At 37.5% G+C, this 24,113-nt stretch overlaps 1 protein-coding gene across 18 annotated transcripts in view; it reads left to right on the forward strand.

The window, feature by feature from the left end:
- Positions 1-24,113, forward strand: part of ENAH (ENAH actin regulator) — a 131,836-nt gene extending 107,723 nt beyond the window's left edge. For 9 of the 18 annotated variants that reach the window (XM_040696698.2, XM_015283590.4, XM_040696702.2 and 6 more), the window contains 11 exons: positions 3,722-4,041; positions 5,233-6,033; positions 7,728-8,035; positions 8,298-8,431; positions 8,836-8,890; positions 9,186-9,234; positions 13,054-13,120; positions 14,884-14,943; positions 18,942-19,020; positions 19,805-19,862; positions 21,086-24,113. In XM_040696698.2, coding sequence (XP_040552632.1) covers positions 3,722-4,041; positions 5,233-6,033; positions 7,728-8,035; positions 8,298-8,431; positions 8,836-8,890; positions 9,186-9,234; positions 13,054-13,120; positions 14,884-14,943; positions 18,942-19,020; positions 19,805-19,862; positions 21,086-21,123 — 1,969 coding nt within the window. In that variant the 3' untranslated portion in view covers positions 21,124-24,113. The remainder of the gene's footprint in view (positions 1-3,721; positions 4,042-5,232; positions 6,034-7,727; positions 8,036-8,297; positions 8,432-8,835; positions 8,891-9,185; positions 9,235-13,053; positions 13,121-14,883; positions 14,944-18,941; positions 19,021-19,804; positions 19,863-21,085) is intronic. The other 9 variants (XM_015283601.4, XM_040696705.2, XM_015283596.4 and 6 more) reach the window with 5 other exon arrangements.

Below are 24,113 nucleotides of genomic sequence, written 5' to 3' on the forward strand. Positions count from 1 at the left end.
TTAGCTGAGTAAATGGAAAATGAAAACTCTTGTACAAAAGTAAAATGTTAAATGCTGAATCACTTGCTGTTTAATGATGATAATTCTTTTATTCGGGTTGTAGGTAGATAAAAATGGTTATCTTGTAGGTCTTTTTCTGTCTTCTATCTAGATCTTGGTAGGCAGCCAGTATGGTTTGGTATGTTTCCTTTGCTGACTTAAGTATTTTTTTTTTGCATCAGATAAATGTTAAAGCATTGAAAGGCTTAAGTACATTTTGTTTTGACATGTGTACGCTGTGTGTATTTATAGCTCTCTGAAGAGGACAAAAGCCCAGGTAAGGAACACATTCACATGTATTAGGAGAACAAGTCAGTCTCTAACAGAATTTAATTTTTTTTAAGTGCATCTTACACTTAAGCTGAAATTGCATGCAAATATATCAGGTATAGAAACAGTATACATTTATGTACTGTTTGTCTCTTTCTATATGTGTATGTGTGCATACCTACGTATATGCGCACACTCCTCTCAAATAGTCAGAAAAGCTTTAAATAAAGATATCAAAATCCACCCTACTGGGCCAGAGTGAGTGTCCATCTAACTTAATGACTAAAACTGGGCAGATGTCCAGAATACTTCCCCCTGCTGCTCTACCATTCTCTGGGCATTTTTGGTTCTACAGCTTCTTGTACTTGACTCGGTTTCTAAGTGCCTTTCCATAGATGTATATTTTCTTCTTTTGAATTCTTTCTTGAATCATTCTGACAAGGAGTTCCGTGTCTCATCTGCCTGATGTGCAGAGGTGCTCTTCTTTTTTTTTTATCCCTTGTTAAGCTTTGCAATTGTTATTTGTGTTGAATCTGTCCTCCTAGATGTTGTATTAGGGTGTCCTCATTACTCAAGAGTCTGTATGCCTGTAGTTGTCTTTTCCAGAATGTGGAATTCTAGCTTATTTAGTTACTTGTTGTGTGGAAGCTGTCTGGTACATTTGATTGTGTCACAGCTCTGAACCTTTATAGTTCTCCTGTTTTTGTTACCTTCTGAATTAGGAACACACAGATGCAGATTAACCACAGATTTACGAAGAGATCATTGTTTTCTGTACTGTTGCATAGCCTTTACTGAATGTATACAGTTAATGTTTTTGAACAGAACAGTCAAATGGATGTGTACCTAGAACTGTCTTTCACAACTCTTATCTTTAATCCTAGTCAAGCATTTTATGCGAATTTAACAGATTTCTCCCCTGCATTGTGTCAGCTATGTCACAGTTGTTCTGTTTACTAGTTTTATTTCCTGACTGCTTGGAATTAAAAGATACATCTGTAATTCTTCACAATCAATCATCCTTGCTATCCTAAGAACCCTAATATTAAGGAGCTTAGACTGGGGCACCTCACTGTTTCTTTTCCAGGTTTCTTATGGAAATACGAAATGATGCAGCTCTTGGAATGGCTTATCACATTGCCTTATGTGAGAAGGTTATATCAACATTATTTTTCTGTTTTTAGAAAAAATGAAAGATTTAATTATCTTATAATCGCTTGCTATGTTAGTAAGCTTGATCAATTGATGATACCTTCTAGTTTCATAATACGACATGTCTAACTTAGTACTGTATCTACATTCTAGTTTTGGGATCGACAGTGTGTAGCTTGCTAGATGGACTATGCTAATTTAGAGTGAATGAGTTAACAAAATGAGTGAAGCTGCTTTAGAGTGTGTAAATGCTGATTCCTGATCTGAATAGCCTTTTTTAGGTAGGAAAATATGTCCACTTGTCATCTATAAAATAAGAGCCTAAGATGGCTGAGCTGAAGGTAGCCAAGATGAAAACCCCATTTTTCTCTGGTGATAGATATTTATCTGAGGGAAGGAGAGTACAGAGGAAAACTAGTTCTGTACAAAACATAGCAGGTAGGAAGGTAGGAATGTAATGCCAAAAAAATGTTCAAAGAAGGACATTTCTGTGGTCTGCATTGTATTCTCTTGATGTTTTATGGAAACCCTCTACTGATACCAAAAATGTTAGTCAATTAATGTAGTTTTTGGTAGACTTGATAGGTTAAAAATCAAGCATGTAACAAGATGACATGCAGCATTAATTTCTTACTAACTGCCACTACAATTTTGTTGCATGGGAGTGCAGGAGCAGAATATTTTGCAGCTTCTCAGGGTGTTGGGTAACAAATTCAGTAGAGTCTTTTTTCCTGTACGTAACTGGGACTTCATTGCTTGTTATAACAAACTATCAACGGGTTTGTGGCTTTTTTATATATTATTTTTTTATGGAGGATCATTCTTCTGAGATAAGGTAGACCTGAATAGTAACAGCACATGGGCTGGGCTTTCCATTTCTGCAAGTATATTCTGAGCATGAATAGAAGTGAAATAGCTGAAGTTCATTCATTTTCAGGCTAGTTTTACATGGCTCTAAGCCTGTGATGTAGGATGACCAGTGACCTTCCTTAATAAAATTGGCCAGTAGCAGTTTATAGACAACATATGCCATAGATTAAGGTGTCTAAATTTAGGTCTCCTTTTTTTTTTGCTGTATAGTTAAAAAAAACTGGCTGTGCTTCATATTTGTTGCTAAATCTTCAGTTTGCATCTCAAGCAGAGCAGAAAATATCTGTGTGTTTAATATAGGGTTTTTTCTTTATAAATGTGATATTTGGATGTTTGCTTTTTACTTGAGAATTAAAATAGTGTGTGATAACTAATGTGTTTTTCAGTGATATATGCTGACAGGAACATAGTGCCCACATCTTTGAGGAAGAGGACATGCCTAATTCTTCTTGTAATAATGAGCTCCTTTATTTTAGTTGTCTAGAAACATGCATCATAGTTGACTGCTTAAAAAAGCAACAAGAAAAAAACCCACAACAAAAACCTAAAGTGAATGTTAAAAAAAAAAAAAGAAAAGAAAAAGAAATGCAGTTTTGTACAGCCTGTGGACTTCCTACTCTTAGGAAATTATTTCTGTTTCCTCTGCCTGTTTATCTGCTTCTGTTCTTCCTCTCTGCATCTTGCACCCTTCTGCTTTCCTTTGCAAGGACTTTCAGGAGCTGGAACCCACGCTAGCCCCCTGCACTGATTCCCTGGTGCCCACTCCTGAGATTTCTTATCACTGCCCAATTTTCCCCTGAAGGGTGTTCTCATCTGGATGATAGTTCACATGTAAATACGTGTAGTATACAAGTGGAGAAGGACACATAAAGTGTGCACTTTGACACATCTGTAAAATTTGGATAAGTACTGGTTGACCAGTTTATATGGAAGTTTGTTTTTACTTTTTTATGGGGATTTGTGTTATTGATGTTTCACTGTTCTTTTATTCTCTACTTCATATATAAAATACCATACAAAGAGCAAACATAACTCCATATCCTCAGCTCATAAGATTGAATCAGTTAGTAAATTATCACCAGTAGCTTTCTATTCTTATCTCTTGAAAGCTCTCTCTCAGAATGCTAAATTGGTTAGGAAGAAATTGGCTGTATGGTTCTTTTTTTTTTTTACAGTAAACAGAATACCTTTTACCTAGCTAAGGAAAATAGCATGCAGAGCTCAGAATTCTATGTAAGTGCAAATGTTGCAGTTTTATTCTCACTGTTGCAAAGATTGTTAAAGATTGTCTGTTATTTCATCTCTTTTTTTTCCCCCTCTACCAGTTACTTGATATTTCTGGTTTTCACTTTGCAGCTCAGTCTTTTTCCTTTTTTTTTTATGATTGTAGACAGTTGCAAGAGCAACAAAGGCAGAAGGAGCTGGAACGGGAGAGGCTGGATCGTGAACGAATGGAACGGGAGAGGCTGGAGAGAGAGAGGCTAGAAAGGGAAAGACTTGAAAGAGAGCGCCTAGAACAGGAACAACTGGAGAGAGAACGCCAAGAAAGGGAACGACAAGAGCGCCTAGAAAGGGAGAGACAGGAAAAGGAAAGGCAGGACCGAGAAAGACTTGAACGACTTGAACGGGAAAGGCAAGAGAGAGAACGACAAGAACAGTTGGAAAGGGAACAATTGGAATGGGAAAGAGAGAGAAGAATTTCAAATGCTGGTAAGAAATTCAAAGCTGAGTGTGTCAAGTACCATACTCCTTATGTGTTTGGGTGATGGAGTGAGAGACAACAAACAAAGGGCAGTGAGTATAGTTGTTCAAGAGTAGTCAGTGCTTGACTTGCAGTTGCTGGAATTGCTTCATTTTTTTGGGAAGAAGTCCAAGATCTTTGACTTGTCTGTCATAATTGTCCATTAATCCTGGAATAAAATACTGCTTGTTCACTCCATTGCTTTACTTCTTGGTTGCTTGAAGAACTTGAATCGTATTGGGCATCTCCAGCATTGGTTAAAGTATGACGAGTTAAGACTTCTAAATATTTTGTTGTTGTTTGCTCTATCAAACAAGGTGTATTCTCATCACATAATATGACGAGAAAAGATTAGGTTGAGTGCATTAATGTAGAGGGTATGTACCTACGTAAGGTGAATTAATAGTGTGAGAAATGCCTTCAAGTATGAAGTCTTGCTTCATTATGGTTGTAGTAAATTTCAGTGGGATGTATTTGTAGATAATGTACTGCCTGCGGAAATGCATCGAGCGACAATTGGAAGCTTTCTCACGTTGGTAATATAATGGAACATTAGTGAAGCGCTTCTTGGTTGTTCTTCAGTAGCTAACTCAATTTTACATAAGTGATCAGGTCATGGTAAAAATCAATATACTGTGTAAAAAGCTAGTCATTTTAGAAAAGAGATTTTATTGGTAGCTTTATTCCAAGTACTTTGAAGTTTGTGATGGAGTGTTTTGTAGGGAAGAGAAAGGTAATATTTACATGCTGCCTATGATAAGAGTTTGTAATAGCAGAATTGCTTAGAAAAGAAAAAAGTTAAGATCACTACACTTGCTCGCAATTTGCAACAAAACAAGAAGATGAAAGCTGATAAGACTTGATTAATCAACCCTGTGTCTAATCCAGCTCACAGGTGGGATTTGAGAAAACTTATCCTAGAACACTCTTGTAAATTCAAATGTTGGCACAAAAATAGTTGGTAAAAATTAAAAGAAGCTGTTTATGATATGTAATACTTTCCTAACAGTATTTTCACTTGTGCCTAATCCTCTGGTACTAACTGTAGTCTACATTTATACATTTTGTTTGAATGCTGGTTTTGTTGCTTCATTAGCTCCCTTTTTCTCTTTCTCCTTTTTTTATCCTGCCTTTGCTGCTGCTTTCCATCTTCTGTCCAGCTCCATCTTTCGACAACTCCCCGTATAGCACTCCACTTCCTGAATACTCCAGTTGCCAGCCTCCTTCAGCACCTCCTCCATCATATGCAAAAGCAGTCTCAGCACCAATGTCAGAGGCCACACCGGAGTATGCTGTAGTGACTTCTGCACCACCGACTTCCACTCCCCCTACACCGCCTCTAAGGCACTCTGCATCACGTTTTGCTACATCTTTAGGCTCAGCTTTCCACCCAGTTCTTCCCCATTACGCTACGGTTCCTCGTCCACTGAACAAAAGTTCTCGGCCCCCTTCTCCTGTGAATGCCCCGGCGACGTTACCTCCAAACCCAAAGCCAGTTGCCTGGTCTGCGCCCAGTTTTGCCCCGCTTCCCCCATCACCTCCAGTAATGATAAGCAGTCCGCCAGGCAAAGCCACCGGTCCGAGACCAGTCCTCCCAGTGTCGGCTTCTAATCCAGTGGCTCAAATGCCTGCATCTCCCACAGCTCCTAATGGGCTTTCTGAGAATGTGACTTATGCGGTTCCTTCACCTTCTACCTCAGGTCCAACTCCACCTCCGCCGCCTCCTCCCCCACCACTGCCTTCCTTTCCGCCTCTGTCACTCTCTGGACCTCAAGCTTCTCCTTCTCCAAACTCCCCTAATGCCTCGACTCCCTCATCCAAGCCTAGTGTTCTCCCTTCTCCCTCTGCAGCTACCCCTGCCTCTGTTGAGAACTCTCTAAACTCTGTGCTGGGAGACTCCTCTGCTTCTGAGCCAGTCTTGCAGGCAGCCTCTCAGCCGATTGAACCTACGACCCAGCAGGGTAAGGCTTTCTGTTATTGCTACTAATTCACTAATGAGGATTGCAGTCCAAATCAATTTGTATCAAAGCCCCTAACTGCCCTGAAGAATTAATGAAATGCTTCAAAAGTTGCAGTGATCTTAATACCACAACGAAATACCATTTGGAAACTGGTAAGGGAGAAGAGCCGGCGAACTGTGATCTGTCTGTGATAAGTAAAGTTTGGGTTTCTAAAGCTCTCATCGGTTGAGAACAGAGCTTGTTGAATACTTGGTAAATCTTGTGCATTTAGGTTATTGAGATCGTTGTATTAATAGGCAGCATCGTTAGCTTTCTAATGGCAGTTGAAGCAGAATGCGTATGTGGTTTTTGGACATGTGAATGACCTTAAGTGGGAAATAATTTAAACCACTTTGATACCTGTAATGTAGCTTAAATTTTATAGTGTGTAACAACTACAGTACCTCTTTTTCTTCTATTTTGATGTATGTGCTGTGTGCACACTTAAGGTCGTCTTACGGTGTTCTATCAGCTTAGCAGATGACAGTCTTTGAAGACACTCTACTAATACATGCGATTTATGTGGAGTAAATGTCTGTGTTAACCTGAATCCTGTTTTATAAACTTAACAGACTTAGGTCTTATGCACATAAATCTGCAGTAGATCAGCTGAGGGTTTGGATAGAGGGGTATTCAGGGAAATAAGCAGCTTCTTCGCACACAGACCTTACAGAGTTGGTTCTGTTGATGCACTGTTGTCTTGCATTAAGCTATGAGCTGCTCTGTGTTTGAGTTGGCAGTAGGGTGAGTGGCCTTGGTTTTATTACGGGATGAAAGCTGGTACTCGGATGGTGAGTGACTGCTAGAGAGTTTAAAACACATTTAAATGTACCCTGGGGTTAGCATATTAGGAAGCCAGGGAGTCTTGCATGTGAAATTCCTGCCTTTAGAGATTGCAGTTCTGTAGTTGGGCAAAGGAGCAGAAAGAACGTGTGGGGCTGTTTTCTTAATCACTGGTTCTGAAATCGTTCCTCTGATATAAACACTTCAGCAGTAATCAGAATATTCTTTCTTCGAAACGCATTTTGTATTGCATATCCATGTGAATTTAAAAGATTAAAGGAATCATAAAAAATGAAGGAGCTTGTCCTCATCAGCTTAAAATATGTCAGTCTTCTAACTCACTAATTAGTGTTTGTGTTTAATAATTAATGTTGATTACTGAGGTACTTTTTAGAGGAAAGACTTTCATGCAGGCTCAGAAACTGGTGTTGGAACTTGCACATTTTCAGGGTTCAGATGTTTGGGTGGTGTGTTAAATGGTGTTGATAAAATGAGAAGTCATTTTCTGTTCAGCACTCTTTCAAGAAATAATGCATTTCTTCCGCAGTATTGTATTCTTACTTCACTTGACTATAAAAGCTTTGCCTGTTTCCCTTTAGAAGGTTCTTGGTTGCAGCACGAAACCTGACTGGAGGGTTATTGTTTTTAAATGGCTCTGAAATTGTCTTGTCTCTTACAGCGTGCTAGGTAATACTTCCAGTGCATTAGTAAGAGCGGTCTCCCCTGCTGAAACTTGCAGTGTTTTCTTGCCTATTTAAAAAAAAAAAAAAAAAGATACTGGTATTAACTTCTCATATACAAAGAACCTGTATGGCAAATGAATTATCTTCAATATCCTCACTATAGGCTGTTTTTTTTCTCTTTGGCACTAGGTGTTGTCCAAGGACCACCTGCACCTCCTCCCCCACCCCCGCTGCCCCCGGGCCCAGCCCAGGCCTCAGTAGCAGCCCCGCCACCTCCCGGCCCACCGCCACCGCCACCACCTCTCCCTCCATCAGGGCCTCCACCACCGCCACCACCTCCTCCGCTTCCCAGCCAAGCTCCCACTGTTCCCCTCCCACCTCCTGCTCCCCCCCTTCCTGCTTCGGGGTTTTCAGCTGGATTTGTGTCTGAAGAAAATCGCCCTCTAACTGGACTAGCAGCTGCACTTGCTGGAGCCAAGCTTAGGAAAGTATCACGGGTAAATGCAATTATTTTGTTTCTTTTTCTAACTTGTATTTCTGTGTTCCTGAACTGGCTGTAGTTTTTGTTTCAGATTAATAGCAGAGTGAAATATATTGTGGATAAGCTTAATTCATTATTAAAAAGCATTACAGGACATGCTGTTCACCTTTCATGTTCCTTATTCAACTGTTTTCTTTCTAGTATGCCAGCTTTGGTTATTTCAGCTTGTATCGTTGTCAGCTGCAACTTCATTTGCACATATTTTGTGTTTTACAAAGGGTGAAGACTCCTCCAGTTCAAGTGGAGGAGGAGGCTCTGCTCCATCTAAAACAGACAGTGGCCGTGGAAATGGGCCGCTTCCCTTGGGAGGCAGTGGCTTAATGGAAGAAATGAGTGCCCTGCTGGCCAGGAGGTAAGTAACAGTTTCTGTGCTGGAGCTGCACGGTCATCTTAGAGGTAGGATTTTTGGTGTCTCTTTTCAGCCAGCTAAAGATCAAACAAACATCTGCGTGCTCATGTGGTTGTTTTGTGAAGTTGAGAACATCTTGTGAATAGCTGTTTTTACTCAAGTACAACTGAGTACTTTTCTTCTCTGTAAGTCTTTGTGCAGCAGTAGGGGTTACAAACTTCAAAAGGATAAGGAATTGCAAAATCACTTTGGCAAGAGGGCTTTGTCCCTGAGAACATTTTGAAAGTTGTTTAATGTTAATATTCAATTATCTAGATATCAAGCTGTTCATATCTTTAAATGCCACAAACAACACCCTTTCATCTTAAAGCCATGATGATCTTGGTAATTTTTTTCTCTGCTTATAGGAGAAGAATTGCTGAAAAGGGATCAACAGAACCAGAGCAGAAAGAAGATAAAACTGTGAGTTGAGAAATTTTATCTACTTCATGTTGCTTGATATTTGAAAAAGATCCTAATGCACACAAAATAATCCATATTTTACAATGTTAATATACATCGTCTGTTTTGTGAATTGTATATTGTGTGCTCATATGTAACATTACTGAGCAGCACCCTTAAATCTCTATAAAAATTGTTTTAAATATTGAACAATTGAGAATAATTTGCTAAATTCACAAGAGTCAAAAGTATTTTTTTCTCTCTGCCACTCACTTCTGCCTCCCTTCTTCATCCTTTTTTCTTCCCATTTAATCAGGAAGAAGCAGAGTCTTCAACCTCTAAGGCTTCTTCAACAAGTACACCTGGTAAGTAGCATGGATTTGTGAACACTGTGACTCTTAGTACTAATTTAAAGATGAATCTCAGTTAACTGTGCTGCATTTTGGGAGTCTGGTACTTACCTCACGACCACTAAATGGCATTTTACTGTAGAATGACATCTACTGAAGCACTGTGTTTAATATAGCAGCTTCCTGTGTCTAACCTGTGAGGCTGGTGCATGGAAACAGCAGTGAATGTGAAAGCAAGCTGTCTTTTCAGTCATGGCAAAACACACTGGGATGCTATTTTTTTTCATTCAGGTCAGACAAAGAAAACTGTTAGAATCATATGTAACAGTTACTACTTACAGGTAGTTCAGTAAAGATTCAGTCTTGTGAGTCTGTTCTAGATTTAGAAGCCTGGTGTAGAAATTCTTTAAGCACAGTTCTTCTGCTGACATATGATTGTGGCAGAGCTAGCGACTGTGTAGTCTGTTTCTGCTGCAGTCTATAAGGAAAACTTGTATATCAAGTGTTCTGTAGTCAATCAATATGTATTATCAGAATGAATAATATAAATACTTGGGTGTCACTCAAACCTTTGTCATACAGCATCTTTTTTCCTGTCCTTCAGTAGTACCTTCTTGAACAGGTTCCCTGGCCACCACCCACTGTGCATACAAAGAGGGAGGAATGTGCCATACATCAACGTTCAGTATGCTTCAGCTTCCTGTTGATTGCTTGCCCATGTGTATGTTTCTTCAGTAGATAATTAAGCCACTCAGAGTTTTGCAAGCCTTAATGTTGAAAACTATTGCTGTAGGGGGAACAAGTTCCAGGTAACCACTGTCTTTGAGATAAAAGGGAAAGGAGGTATGCCTTAATGGAAATAATGAAAAAACTGTTACTATTGTGATACAGCAGGTCTTCTAAAGAAGCAAGATTGTGAGGCAATAAATGACTTAAAAAAAAAAAAAAAAAAAAAAGGAAAACTTGATTTCTTTCTCACCTTTGGGATTTGCTTTATTGAGGTGGAGATGTTAACTTTGGGAAAATTGACTGCTTTTGGAATACTGTTTCTAATAATATGGGCCAAAAAGAGGGAAATCAAGAACAGTGGAAGTGGCTTCTTTGGTTGTTGTGATAACAAGCCCCTCCAAACTTCTTTGAAATATCAAATGCATACAAATATGTGACTGTTTCATCACAGAGGACTGATTCCACTTCATTTCTTGGTAATATATATTATTCTGATAATGGCATGCATCATCATCGGAACATGTCCATTAAATGTTCAAGAGGATTTTTTCATGTATTAAACAGAGGTCAAAAATTCAAAAACATGACTGTAACAATGTACTGTGAGGCAAGATAGGACAAATTATATTTGAAGAATGTTTTGTTAGTGACCAAGAATGAAATGCAGAAACTTCCAGTGAGACACTTAGAAATGAGGATCCTAAATTTTTAGGAAGAAGTAGGTCTGCCTTTTAGAACAATGGGTTCATTGCTACTGTCGTGAATTTAAATGCAAGGATATTGCCATCTCTGTCCCCATTCCCTCACATCATGGAATTTGTCATGGTACCAAAGTACTTCTCTCTTGGTAGAGGAGCCTTTGGTGAAAGGGTTTTGCTGCAGAAGTGGGGATTGGTGAGGGAATGACAATGTCCTAATAGCTAGCATGATGGCTAAAGTTGACCTTTCAGAGGAGCCCGCTGTCTGAAGGGTAGGAATGGAAAAATCTAGTCACATTGTTGCCAGGAGTTGTATGTGTAAGGAAGAAGAGTGTTTTCCTTGCTTGTTTGGCTTTCCAGAAACTTGAGGACAGATAGAAATATCAGGGCTGCCAAGTGGAGGAATTGAGTGAAACTGAAGTATAAAAAATACCAACGTGTAGATGAATCCTTTCTCTGCCCTGTTTGGTGGAGTTACAGTGTGGTGGTCATTTTTGAATTTTGTATCTTTGAATGAGGAATGACATGTTACGAACTGTGGTGATTTTCAGATACTCTGTGTAGTGTTTCTTTATGGATAAGCTTCTGGTAGTTATATCAACCATATGCTGAGCAGTCCGAACAGTAGATCTGTCATGATAGTGCTTCTAGTGTTAATTTGAGCAGGCTGCTAAAGCATTAAACAATTACTCTTTGTTCAGTTGCAGCATATGAGTGCTTGGTCTAGTTGTGTAATTATGTCTAATTACCATTAACAGTATGATTGAAATTGTTATGCACAGACTTACTTATATTTACTCTTAGATGTTGAGCTTGCCTTTCCTATGTGTTGTGCTGTAAGCTACTGGTGTTCCAAATTCATCGTCGCAAGGAGTATGATGTTGGAAGGGGAAAGATTTCTGCTGTTTTGAGCTTGGATCTCTTTATTTTTATATGTCTTAGCTCTTTTAAGGAGTTACACTCTCTTCTGTTGCTTACAGGGAGAGTTATGGCATGATTAGACTTGTTAGTCCATCTCTGCAAATTGTATATTCCTTGCAGGAGAATAGACACATTTTATTTAGCTTTATGCAACTGTGTAAGTTAAAACATGTTAAGTAGCAGAAAGAAAACAAGCTCAGAACTATACAGGAGGCTACGGACACATGAAACTTGGAATAGTTTTGCTATTTCAGCTGGGTAATAGTTCTCATCATTGGGCAGGTTGTGGCCACAGTGATTTCCTCAGATAATTTTGCAAATACAGCAAATACAGCTCCAGGGCAGGATAAGTCCTGAAGCGTGGTATAGCAAATCAATAAAGCCTGAGACCTATTAGTAGCATTTGCAGCATGTAGTTGCAGGCCACAGACTTTTCAAGTACAATTCTGCAGTTCAAATACTCTTATCAATGTTCTTGCGAAATTTAAGGGAACTTCCTAGTTGATATGATACAGAATGGATATTTATGCCTCTCAACTTGCCCAGCTTAAACAGAGTTGAACAATACAGGGAATAAAATGTGACCCATAAGAAATCAAACCTTTGTGGTAAGAGCTATGTCATGCAGAAGGGCAAAAATCTCATCCACTGTGCAGTAATACACAATAAGCAGTTCTTAATTGAACTGTTTGCCCTGTTTTTGCTGTTATTTCTGTCCAGAGTTGAGAAACAAAGCTGCACAGTTAAGCTAGCTTTCACACATTACTTTATATCGCTGTAATAAATTCAGTGATTGGGTCAAAGTTTCTTGGAGAGGATTCTGAACAAAACTAAAAACAGGCTCCGTAATGGAAAGTGAAGCATTAGTTTGTATAAAGATAGAGGGATCATTTTAAACTTGAATACAGATTACTCCATCTGTAGACCAGGCTCAAAAGTCCTCTCTTGCAGTGTGTAAGAGTACTTGACCTTCATTGAATAAGTTGCCCAAGCAATAGTAGAGATGCTTAGTAAAACTTTAACCAGTATCATGTTGTGGTAAGTAAGCTAATACTTTTCTGGATCCACGTATAAAATGTACTTTTTTGAGTTAAAATTGAGTTAATTTTGAGTCTTGTTTTGAAAGAGGAAATTATGCATTGGAACTCAAGACTCTTCTTTTTTTTTAGGAACAGACTTTGGTAAATAAATATCTTGCTGCCGAAAGATATTCTAGTTGTGTGAAGTTGTGTGTTGCTTTATTGAAACTGACACTGAATTATTGTTACGTAATTTGTTAACATGGTAGGAAAACTCTTAGTTTAATAACATACTCAGCCAGTATCTGGAGCTGACTGGTTATGGTTCCAAAATTCCATGTTTCACATCTAAGGCAATAAAATACATTAAGGCAAACTGTCTTCCAGCTGGTTTAAGACTCGAGTTTTCTCACATTTATTCAATAAACAGAAGACAACAATGTTTAGTCTTTTTTTTTTTTTGACAGAATTAACAAGAAAGCCTTGGGAAAGAACAAATACAGTAAATGGAAGCAAGTCGCCTGTTATATCCAGGTACTTCTTTTCATACCAGTAGCTATCTAAAAAGATACGTTTGCTGCTCTTGCTCATGCTGCTAAAGGTTTTGTGCTGAAGTAGCAAGAAAGAAATCATCATAATAGTATTAAAGCAAGATTTGTGGGTTGAAGAGTGCTACTATGAAACTGCTTTTGGCAACGTTAACTGAGTATAAAGTGTTGCTTTTGAGGAATGCTGATAAGTGAAATTTTGATAGTAAAAGTGAAAAGCCGAAAGATTACTTAATTATTGCTGTGGTCTATCTTTGCCTACACTAAGGTTTTAATTCTTTCTATTCCCTTACATTAAGTCTGAAATTTTCTGCAATGGAAACCAAGTTCGGTGCTATCGTTTGTATGTTCAGTAATAAATCTACCGAATAGCTTTTCTCCTTTCTATTTCTGTGCTTATTATAGTCCAGTAACTTAGAATATCTTTGAGCTTGAAGCTGATAACATTGGTGATGTTCACTCTGCTATACTGCTTTACAAGCCTTGACTTGATTTCTTCCAGCTCCTCCCCACCCTGGTAGATCTTGCATGCTTTAACAGAGCTCTTTTATTTTCAAGCACATAAAGGTATAAAAGCTTTGTGTGGAGGGGAAACTTATCACAGAAAAAAATAACTCGTGAAAAGAATCCTAGACAGAGTATTTTAGATTTCATATTATTTGAGGTGTTCACTCATGTGACTCTTCGGACGTGGGTTCTGTGGATACACAATTGAAGGGAAAGCAGTGTGATTAATAAATAGGGCAACTTTCCGTATCAGATTGCTTTGGGAAGTCCAGAATGTCTTTATCTCTTCATTTGGTCTGTCCTTACACCTTTAGTTCCTATTAAACTACTGCATGTAGCCTATTTCTGTGATTTTTTTTTTTCATTTGGTTAAATGGAGAGGTTACTGCAGTCTGTTTTAAAAGGTTTTCTGACCTAGAAGACATTACAAACGTTTCAAGACTACTTCAGATACATTAAGAAAATCTCTCCAAGCTTTTGTCTTTATCACCCAAATGGAAAATGCTGATAGAATGCAGACTGATCAGAGCCTCGGTTAATGTATTCTCCATAAGCACTTAAAATTAACAATTCCTTGTTGATTAAATATCATTATCACTTTCCAGCACTGTCACAACCTACCAGTAGGTGCCATAGCATACAGTTTAGAATTGCTGGTAAAGTTTTCTAGGCGGTGCTTAGCTTACTGTGCGAGGCTGAGGACTCTTTCATGGACTGAGGGAGGAAAAAGGTATTAATGGAAATCTCTCTGAATTATCTTTGCATTATTTTCAAAATTTTTCACATTTTACATGTCTAACTTAAGAAACAGGTTGTTAAAAATTCTGAGTTATTCAGTGAAAGGATAGTGCTGCTTAGAACTTGCCAGAAAGGGGATATCTTTCACCTGTTAGCCTAGAAAACTTGTTTCTGAACTAAACAGGGAGCATGTGGTCTTTTTACTGGCAAGTCATCAGAGTTTTCTTTTGAGAGCTTCCAAACAAATAGACATTGAATGATTTGTGACTCAGAATGAGTGTTCTAAGTATTTTGAAATAGATACTATCCTACTTAAAAGTAGGGCTTTTTTTTCTAGCACAGATTTTTAAAACTTGAACTACGTGTTCTTCACATTTCTTGGTACATTCAGTATAAAACTCTTGGAATATAATTAATGAGACTCCGTTGTATTGAAGGTTTTAAAACTGAACGTAATTAAGTTCTATTCTAGCTTGTTAAGGTAGTGTTTCTCCCCCCTCATAGACGGGAATCTCCATGGAAAAACCTCGTTTCTGAAAACAGGTTCTATGATTCATTAAACAGGTATCATCCTGTTGGGCCTTGAGACTTTGTAATAACTGTTATAACCAATTCAGGGTTGGACTTTTTGTACATAGATTGGTAATCACCACCCACATTATTAGGTTCCTCTTCACATCGTGATTATCCAGTTGAGCTCTCTTTTGGAATGATTGATTAAAAGCAGGTGATTCAAGAACCGATTTAGAATCCACAGTAAATACTGGATTTCTGGTAATCACCTACAAAATTATAAATTTTTGTTGGGTGTGCCATGATTTGGGCAACCTGCAATATTTTGAGAAGCAGCTTTTCAGAAATGTTAGTTTAGATATATGGGAATAGTCAGTTTTCTGGGTGACTTTTCGTTTCTGCTTGCCACAGATTAAGTAAAGGTAACAAATAGATTGTACCTGACCCAAACATGTGAAAGAATAAAGGACTCATTAAATATAAAATACTGTTTATTTCAGGGGAACATTCACACATTTTAAAATATCATTGTATATTTCTAAGCTGTAAATTTCAGTTTCTGTAGCAGTAATCATAAAATACTGACATTTGAAAGCCTTTGGGTTTTAAAAGCTTTCCACAGTTAAACTTCTTATAGAGTCCTTTTAAATTATTTAGTCAAATTCCAGCTTTGTTTTTCATCAAAGCACTCAGTGTGGTGAATACTTCATCTTTTGTACAGAAAGTTCAACTCCTAGCTACTTCTCTTGGGTGGTAAATTCTGCATGTTGGCATGGAATGTCATCTTTATCTTGCATGTTTGGTTTAAGGTGCTTTAGGGACTATGAAGATTGCTTCACTGTCCTGCTAGGCGATGCTATGAAAAACCACATGGGAGAGCTCTGTAGCCATCTTAGGGCTAATGGTTGAGATGTTCTATTTGCTAATATTCATAGCTAATGTCTGTCTTAATGGCAGCTGCATTCACCATTTATCTCTCCTTTGAGCAAACAGAAGCAAAAAAAAGGATAATTTGGGCAGGGGGAAGGCAGATTTGACTGACAAGTAATTACTAGTTTAGAAATTATGGTCTTCTATGTTTGGTTAAATGAAGTCTTGCAAGACTTCTCAGAAAGAGAAAGTTGAATACATTCCTACAACTGAGTGACAGAGTTTATAAAGGTGTTTGCCTATTGAGCCTCTTGACAGATACTTGTAGGAGTAGATAGCATACAATTGGTAGATCTATCTTTTTATTGGAGAGATCTGGAGCAGAAGAGTAGTAGATCCTTGTTGTTGCTTGATTGCTTGTTAGGAATTGCGTTTGGGTGGAAATGGATTGTTGGGTTTTTGTTGTTATTGTAGTGGGTTTTTCAGTCTAGTTCAGTAAATGGTATAATAGTGTTGTATATGGGAACAAAATGATAGTTAATCATCAGAGACAACATACCAAGAATCTGAAAAGCTCATGCTGTTCTGCCTGGAGTCAGACAGTGTTTGTACTGTCAGATACTAACTGCAAAAGTAGTCTTCTGAAGTCAGATGTGATGAAGCATCAACTGACATAGTTCCCATCTTGACAGAGAGATAAATATTTTGGATTTTTTTTTTAGCAAGGAGTTCTTTCATAAGGAACTTAGCACTGTCAGCACCTAGAGATTTTTGTAAAAGATTTCAAACTGTGGTTTGTTTTCATAGCATTAGCACACACTGTAGATCTTCTGGTGGCTACAAGGTGAAATCTATTTTCCAGCTGCTTCTACTGTAAAGTTGTTATATTTCATTTTCTATCTTAATCAGTGGATCATATATTTCATTTCAGTGTGTTTCAAGTCAAGTAACGTTAATAGTGTCTATTTTACAACTCATGTTTATTCTGATATGATCCCATCTGAAGAACAGAGCTGGTATAACATGAGATGTTCCTGCATCTGTCTGCCTTGATGCAAAGTCCAGCAGCAGAGGAGCAGTTGCACGTTGCTTCTGCTGACTCTGTTTTGTTTGGTTAACTGTTGGCAGTTTTCACCAGGGTTGGTGCCACTGGACTGCACAGCAGTAACTTTTCAGGGCACAGAAGTAAGCATGAAACAAACAAACAAAACTGCTGAGAGATCTCTACCACTGACCTATCTGCACTTGTGTTCTTACTTTTTTTTAACAGTACGAATGGATTCAGATGTGCAAATTTCAAGTGTTGTGTCACCAGAATTAGTTGGTAGCTATGAACTTGTATTAGAGTGGTGCCAGATCTTTCAGAGTAATTAATGTTACCCTATCCAGTTGGGAAGGGAAAAAAATCTGCAACTTTTGTGTCCCATTTTTATCTTTTTTTTTTTTTTACAAAGAGAACCAATAAGAGGTAAAAGTTGGACAATGCAAGCATGGGAAAGTTTTTATAGTACCAGAATGACCATTTAGTGTCATTTAGTGTGCTGGTTGTGAGTCGCACTTGAATTGTTTTCCTTTGATTAGCAAATAAGGAAATCTGTCAGACTTGAAGTCATGAAGACATTTTGTTAATGTTAGAAAAAAATAGTATAATTAGGCTATTTCATGAGGGATAAGCTACTGTATTGTAAGGGGAGGTGAGTGACACCTGAAGGTATTGGTTTTGTTTAAAAAAGATAAAGAGGTTTACTACTTTTTCTTCTGAGTGAGAGCACGGCTTGTCTGCTAGCTAAATTATTTTTTCCATGTAATTAGGTATTTTTAAAGCAGTCGACATGCTGCTTGTGTGTTTTGTTGTGTTATGGAACAAAGAAATAATTGTGTGTGAAAGAAAGTAAGCTACAGAACCGTACCTTTCCTGCTGGTTTACCTTTTTGCTGTGCCTGATCAACTTCCACCTGAACAAATAAGGTTGCACGAGCAACAAATCTTGAAAAAGGCAGCGTTTGGTGATTTCCTCCTGTGTAAGAATTTCTGAGTGAGAAATTGGGCTTAGACCAGCATTTTTTCATTCAGTGATGCTACATACATGGACGGTGGAATAGGACGCAGTTTATTCTACTAATACGTTATTCTTCCTTAAACAACATACTAAGGTAATTCTAATGTTGGGGAAGCATCTTGAAATTAACTGCTAGCAGTTCTTGTAAATGTTTTTTTATTTAACGTTTTGTAGACTAACAAAGAATGTTAGACAGGATGTAAAAAGTAAATCAGGATGGCAGACCATTTTGCCCCCTCTTGTACCACACCATCATTCAACCCTGCTTTAGACAGCCATTTCTGTATTCCTGCTGTTAGCCCCTAGCTGTGCATATGCAAGGCCCTTTGAAAATGTAGTTAAGTACATGAGTTTGGGACTTGCATGTTGGGCAAATGGAAGAGATCAGGAAAACAAATGATGTGATTGAGAATTCTTTTTCTGGAATTCTGTGTTTTAACAATGCAGAATCATCCCTGTAAGCAAATTTAAAAAGTCTCAGAGTATTACATAACCTGAACATTCCATAGACCAAAAAATGGGAATGTCATCACAAATATTATATGAGTAAACCTGCTGCTGTTAAAGTATTTGTTTTTAGAATCTTTAGAAAATGATTCATGAAATAATATAGGTTTGGAAGCCAGGCTCCTGCTCAAAGAAGGAATTAGATGAGGTTATTCAGTCTTGTTCTTCCAGGGGTGATGCCATAGCATGCTTTTAGTTTGCAGCATCAGTGTGTCATGGTTAGAGGGAATGCTTCTTTGAGAGAGCCTCTTCTGAAATAAGTAAGTAGTTTAAAAGGGGGAAAATATAAGTATTTGAAAAGGAGATCGGTTTTTCATACACACTATAAGAAATCAGAAACCACTGATAGTGAAATATGTCTATTGAATAGTTCTTTTTTTCAACTAATAATCTATTCCTATGGTAATCAATATTTCCAGTGTGTGGAAGATGTTTTTAGTTGTTGATTCCCATTCTGTGTGGTATTTTGGGTCTAACTGATTTTTTTCCACTTTTTTTCATTCTGGTTATTTAATATTGCTTTGATGGATGAATATTAGTAAACTTGATGAAGAATTATATATGCGTTGGTAGTAAATGACCAGTAATTCATTGATTTGTTTTTGTACTGCAGACCAAAATCTACAACAACGGGGCAACCCAGTGCCAATGGAGTACAGTCAGAAGGTCTAGATTATGACAGATTGAAGCAGGTATGCATACAGAAAGAAAACCTGGGCATTAGGACTTGTTGCTTTCAAATACCAGTTTTGTACTGCCTTTCTTACCTGTTTCAAACTTCCATGATCACTTAGTAGTTAGTTTACATGAAAATTACAGAAAATTACATCAGTACTCTTAGGGACTGTAACTGTATAATGTCTGCTTCCACAGCTCCATTATTTTCTCCCAGATGCTTCTCCTAGCTTTTGCATTACACAATGTACAAAGTGGTGTCGATACCATGGATAGTCACAGGGAAAACAGTTAGGTTGGATAACCTTTCCTTTTCTCTCTCAAAACAAACAAACCAAAGCCAACAGAGCAGTTCTAGGAGAATAATTGTCCCAGATCAGTTATAGAGAAAGCTGTAGAAAAATTAATGATAGCATTTAACAGTCATTTTGATTAGGTCAAATTTCACTTTGTGGCTGGGCCTAACTTGTTGCCTGTTTTTCTTTGAATGTTTGCTTCTGCCCATTTTTTTTTTAATTTTATTTAGCAATTATGCTAGTGCAATATTCTATCTTAACTACTGCTCTTTCTTAGTGAGCACTACTGGAATCAATTTATAGGACTTCTGCACGTATATCTACTTTCGAATTGTACCTGCAGTAAGAATGTTGTAGGCATGTTTCAGGTTTGGGAGGTGAACTTTTAAGACTGGGATATAAATTTCAGAATGGTTAAAGGCTTATTGAAGTCTTGGATAATTTTGGATTTCTCTTAGTAGAAAACAAAAGGTTACAAAGCTAATGTATTACTCTTATGCTACAGGATATTTTAGATGAAATGAGAAAGGAGTTAACGAAATTAAAGGAAGAACTCATTGATGGTGAGTATGAGTTTGTTATCATTGAGTCTCAGAGCAAATAAATATGTAATCTTGATTTGTTTCTGTTCTGAGCGTTAAGTATTGGTAAATGTAAGTTTATCTGTTGACATTCTTTCAGTTGTGCCTGTGGTGGTTTCATGCTGAAGGTTAGTTGAACTCCACAGCACTGCTCTCACTCCACCATCCCAAAGGAACAGGGAAAGGAAATATGATGGGAGGAAAAAAAGGCTCACAGTTTTAAAAAAGACTGTTTACTTAAAGAGGGGGGAAAAAAGGCAAAGGCTCTGCAGAAGCGAAGAGTACATTGGCACCAAGTGTTGTCTTTTGAATATGTGCTGTATTTGAATCATTTGCAGTTATCATTAATATCATGTGATTGGAGATTGGCTACTTTTATAACTAAAATACTCCAGAGCTGCTGGAATGTATATTTCAAAACCAATAGCGTTCAGCCAATGGCTGTTTCCACCTTCTACACTTCTCATGCTCAGTCTTGAACAGAAGATTCAGATAAAAGAACGTTCACAATGTTTAGTTTTCAACAGAAGATACTGAGTGGTCTTCTGTAGTCATGGGAAATTATTTAGAAAGAGTATTTCATGCATCCATGAATCAAGAAGTAAATGAAACTACATGTAAGCTGTTACGGGTGTTTTTTTAACACCTTAGTGTAGATTTCTTTTTACTTGTGGAATATACCAAAGCTGAGTATGAAAAAGGTCTTTTGCTGTGCTGATAAAATAGCAAATATCCGTCAGCTGATGTGGTAGAACGAGTTGACTGGTGTGGGGCAATAGTGCAGTGTCATCCCATATACTTCAGACACTAACTGTTTAATAAAAGTTTTTTTTCTCTATTAATATATTCACTACGCTGCTTACTCCAGCCGAATGGACAATATGATGCAAATAATGTGCAGCCCAGAGGCTCTCCTTAAACTAAAACCGAGTGAGCCCACACATGCCACTTGATATCTCCAGCAAGTCCACCATTGAGATACGGGATGGAAAAATAAAACATTAATGAAGACTACAGAGGGGAGAAGGGCACTGCCTAGCTCAGAATTACACACGTCTTTAACCTAGTGAAGCTACGTTATGTGTGATTATTCACTTTCTGTGACTGTTTTAGAAGGCTGAGCTTTCTTTTGGGGGCTAGTTATGTATGCTGGCTTTCTTCCTTGTTTTAAAATGTATGATTTGTTTATTTCTCTTTCTCTGTAGCTATCAGGCAGGAACTGAGCAAGTCGAATACTGCATAGAAAGACTAGTACTAAGCCGATGTGACTCTTTAACTTGGTATAAAACTGACTACGTTTGTGAGCTGTTAGAAGAAAATGGAAACAGACACTTGGAAGGAGGGAGAAACATCATATTCTGAAAAGCTTCAGACGCATCACTCTGGTGATATGCTATTTTCCCTCCTGGTTTGCAGCTTTTTTCTGACCTTTACAGCAGGGTGGAAAAGAGTCTTAAGGTTACTGTAATGATTGTGCAGAAATTCCTACACCTTTCAGACAAGATCACAGTGCTTTGAAGTATACTCATGTCAAAATAAAATTGCACATGTTTCAGAATTTGTTGTTTAAAAAAAAAAACAAACAGGGAAAAGCTTGGGAAGGCTTTTCAGAGAGGTTTTCTTTATTAATGAAGGATTTAGCAAGTTATACTGTTGTACTTCAAATGTAACTCAGGTTTGTCTTCCTATCATATCTGATGTTTCCATGAATAATTTAAAAGATCAGATGTGTGTAAGTTCAGTTCACAAAATATGAAACAATTAGAAATATGTACTTTTAAAGGGCAATATTTGTAAGTGAATGACCTAGACAGTGTTCACATGTCAAGATTTTGGGATTTTATGATAGGAAGCCTCTCTAGTTAGCCTTCATGCAATTTTATAGGAAAAAAAAGAAAAGCAATTGCAGTCCAGAGTTTAAAGATGTAGATGCCTTCCTACATTGTTACAATGCTTTACCAAATCTAAGACTTCTACATAATGCGAATCAGCAGTCAAATGTAAATCATTAGTATGTTGTAGATTTACGGTAGATTTTTGGGCTTTTTTTAGATTTATGCATGTGGACATTTTTGTAATGTAACACAACACAGCTTTTTAATTAAAAAGAAAAAAATTGCATGTCACAGATATTAAGTAGCCTTTTCATTTTTAAGGCTTAATTTATGCCCAGAAAAATGTGGGATGAGGGAGGGGGAAGGTGACACATTTTTATTACTTTCTACACTTTTTCTTCATCTTACATGCATGTGTAATAATGAGGAAAATGTGACTTTATCAATAACCATGTTAATGGAACCAGGTACTTTATCCTTTTTTGTATCTCTTTTTTTCCAGTTTTATATTTGAAATTCAGTAACATTTCCATAATGGTTCTGAAACTCCCGTGAGAATCTAACTCATTTTTTTGATGAGAGCAAACATTTAGACATCTAAATTACTGAGGATGCACCTGTACAAGTGCGTTAATCTTCACCTTTTTACCTCTGCTTCACTGTTTTCTGAGACTCCTTTTTTGATTGGTTAACAAAACAAGACAGCAGTTAGTTACATTAGAAAGATGGAGCATCAGATCACAGTAAATCTCCCCTTCTAATTTATCTGCCACCTTCCTTCCAAAAGAAAAGAAGGAAAAAAAAACCCAACCCTACCAAAAGCACCACCAACCAAAACAGCTGCTCCACGGAGTCCAAACTGAAAAATAGCAGTGCTGTGCCATTGGTTTTAGTCAGTGATTTGAGAATCATTTTCAGGGAGGATGCCACCCTTCTGTTTCCCCAGGTTTTCACTCTTAGTTTGTAAACTGTTTTGATTTGGTGCAATTTGGTGGCATAGAATTCCAGTGAATTGGACCTGTAGTGCTTTGGAAAAATAATGCGGATCAAAATCTTCCCCTTTCCTTTGCACTGTCAGTTTTTCTGAGCCGTAACAGTGCCATGTTTGCTTTGTGATCTGTGCTGATCTGAAACTAAAGTTTACCTGCAACTTTTGGAGAGAATAATGTTTCAGCTTAAAAGTACACACAGCTCCATCCCTTGGGCAAATGCTTTCAATAACATACTGTCTTAAGTGCTGAACACCAAAGCAAAACAGCACTTACTGGTTTAGAAAGGCTTAAGTTGTTTCTTTTTTTCTCCAAACATTTCTTGTTTCTATAGATTCAAATCCTGAGAGAAGACTACAGTGGAAATATTGCCTAATTCAATTCATGAAACCATCTTTTTTTAAAAAGAACAAAACTGTTTTTCTGCATGCATTTCTTGGAGGCATTAAGAAAAAAAAAAAACCCATAGTAACCTTGTAAAGTACTGTTTTTCTCAAAATAAGAGGAGGCATTTTCATCTTTGTTATTGTAACTTTGTTTTACACGGACATTTTCAGCATTAAGGAAGTTTACCCTTGTCAGAAATCATGTTGGGTTTGTTTTTAGGAGAGTTGAGGAGTAGCGTAGTGGGATAGTGTGGATGGATATAAGTGGTCCAAAATTAAACGAGAAGCGACTAGATTGTGCAAGGAACTGGCTTATGCACTAAACGTTTTGTGCCTTGGTCTAAAATTAACATGATTTCTGTTCAAAAGAAAAGGAACAGATGTCTTCTTTCGTGCTGCTTCTACATACATACTTTCTATAATCCCAAATTGTTGAATTGGTTCTTTCCAGAAAATCTGATCGAATTAAAGATTACTGTAAACATTTCCTGTCATACTGACAGTTGCACCATTTCCAGAGATTTCAGTATTGAAAATGAGCTACAGAAGCTAAGGTTATTTTGCCTACTGGTAACTAAGTTCTTTGATAACCATATTGTGGTGGTTCTGTGCTTTTGTATAATGGGTGTCTTAAACTGAGGACAGTTTAGGGGATCCTTTCTGATTCCAGGAAAGCGTTGCTTTCCTCAACACTGTGATCTAATCTGTGATAAACCTGTACTATATACAAGTGGCTAACAAGTCAACCACAAACAAACTGAATGTAAAAATCTTAGTGCTGGTGCTGAAATCTCTTCAGACAGTCATAATTTCCAGTTCATTGTTTTAAAAAGTTATCAAGCATCAAGTGTCAATCGAAAACTGAAGACGATCACTAATGAATGTTGAATTTTCATGCATTTAGGTTTACCTTCTTTTTAGTTTCTCAGTTCATTCTCTGCTATTTTTACCATATTGTGTCATTTTAAATTTCTTACATGCTAACGTTTTGTTTGAGCGAATGAAATAAAATTGCAATATATA

The sequence above is a fragment of the Gallus gallus genome, chromosome 3, assembly GCF_016699485.2.
Source record: "Gallus gallus isolate bGalGal1 chromosome 3, bGalGal1.mat.broiler.GRCg7b, whole genome shotgun sequence".
In the NCBI taxonomy this organism is placed as follows: domain Eukaryota; kingdom Metazoa; phylum Chordata; class Aves; order Galliformes; family Phasianidae; genus Gallus; species Gallus gallus.